The following is a 1,690-nucleotide window of genomic DNA, read 5'->3' on the forward strand; positions in this document are numbered from 1 at the left end:
CTCTCTCTCTCTCTCTCTCTCTCTCTCTCTCTCTCTCTCTCTCTCTCTCTCCCTCCTCTACCTCTGCTTGTGTACAGGTTAGTGTGCACGTAGATTCTATGTACGTGTTTGCATGCATGCACGAGTAGACTCACAACAACACCAAACAGTGAGGCTCCAGTGGCTAAGTCTTAGTGAGTAGTAAGTTTAGACTCAAGTAATGCCAAGCAAGTGTCGGTGACACGGGGATCGGATGGGTGGAAACTGGAGTGTGACCTTGAGCAAGACACGACAACCCTAGCTCAAAATACAGGGCGCTGCACAGTGGTGAACGACAGTGGCATGGTTTTAAACTGTTCTGTATTTGTGTAATATTGTGTATTTATGTTTGCATTTGTTCATGTATTTTTGTATGCACGTATTTATAAATATGTATTTATGTATATAAATGAATGTTTGCCTTTGTAAACCAAAGTGTCTTTCCGGGACAAATAAACATGTTAATTATTTATTATATATTTATTTAAGAAAAAGATCAGTACAGCAACAGTTTCCCAGGCAACATTCCCCCGAAACCACTCACATCAATGAGCTGAGCAGCGAAGGCTTCCAGCTGGCTGCTATCCCAAGAGGTGGTCTGGAACTCGGCCAGACAGTCTGTGAACTCACTGTTGCTCATTGCGCTGATATCGGAGGCCGTGAGGAAGGACAGGGCGCCGTTGAAGCTCTGGATGGTGGCGCAGTCGGCAGCGGCTGGAGACACAAGGTTATTTTCCTTAAAGTAAGAGGGATTTTTTTGGTTTGTTTGTTGTTTTTGTTTTTTTTGGGTCTGTTTGTAAGTGGTTACGGCGCTTGCAACTTCATAAGGTCATATGAGCGCGCGGGACACATTAAACACTTTCAGTTGGTAGGAAATTTTGAATTTAGCCCTGGCAGTGGCCAGAGCCAACTTTTAACGATTTTAGAGCACCAAGGGATCTTAAACGTGCGCAATCTAGCACACGGGACCTCCGAGATTTTTTGCCCTTGTCCGAGAAAGCTAGGTGTTGATCTTTGCTACCAGAAAATCAGGGGTGTGGCTGAAAGACAACAGTAAGAAGGAGCCAAGGAGAACTAAGAGTTTTATGCCACTTGCAACACAATAAGGTCATATAAGTGTCGAAGATTAGAGGTGCTACAAGTGAGTAACAAACACATTAAAAAGGGAGGGGAGATAAGGAAAATAGATGTAGGATCGGAAAGAAGGAGCAAACCACACCAGAGCACCTGCCAGCCATCCACTCACAAGGTAGTTGGAGAACGGTCAAGAATTAAAGTTTCAATTTATTGTAATACTAACTGTGCCATGGGATAGGTCACTGGCATGAACAATCACTGAATTCGCCATTCCATGAAATGACAAATGCAAAAGAAAAATAAATCCAGTAAAGGAACGAATAAATGACAAAAAGTATTTCTCATTTACGTATTAATTGAATTAAGATGTTTCATCAGTTGCAGAATAAGGCTCGTTCGAATTTGTTCAGAAAAAGAGATTTGTATACAAGATCAAGGGAACACAGTAGTATTATTTGGTATTGAATTCTTTCGCAAATCAAGGCAGGCTAGGCAAATGATCAGATTTGAACTGAAGTAGTTTATTTCGAAGTTTCTCAGGCTATTTTGCAAGTACACGTTACATTGATACATTCGGTCAGGGCATTGGGGGGGG

The 1,690-nt window shown here is 42.1% G+C and overlaps 1 protein-coding gene across 1 annotated transcript in view; it reads right to left on the reverse strand.

Moving 5' to 3' along the window:
• LOC106013175 (stereocilin) overlaps positions 1–1,690 on the reverse strand; it is a gene marked incomplete in the record, with an annotated part of 24,060 nt that overhangs the window by 15,398 nt on the left and 6,972 nt on the right. Inside the window, 1 exon segment of the mRNA XM_013088200.2 lies at positions 563–732. Within this exon segment, the coding sequence (XP_012943654.1) occupies positions 563–732 (170 nt within the window).

Source organism: Aplysia californica, unplaced genomic scaffold, assembly GCF_000002075.1.
Source record: "Aplysia californica isolate F4 #8 unplaced genomic scaffold, AplCal3.0 scaffold00702, whole genome shotgun sequence".
Lineage (NCBI taxonomy): Eukaryota > Metazoa > Mollusca > Gastropoda > Aplysiida > Aplysiidae > Aplysia > Aplysia californica.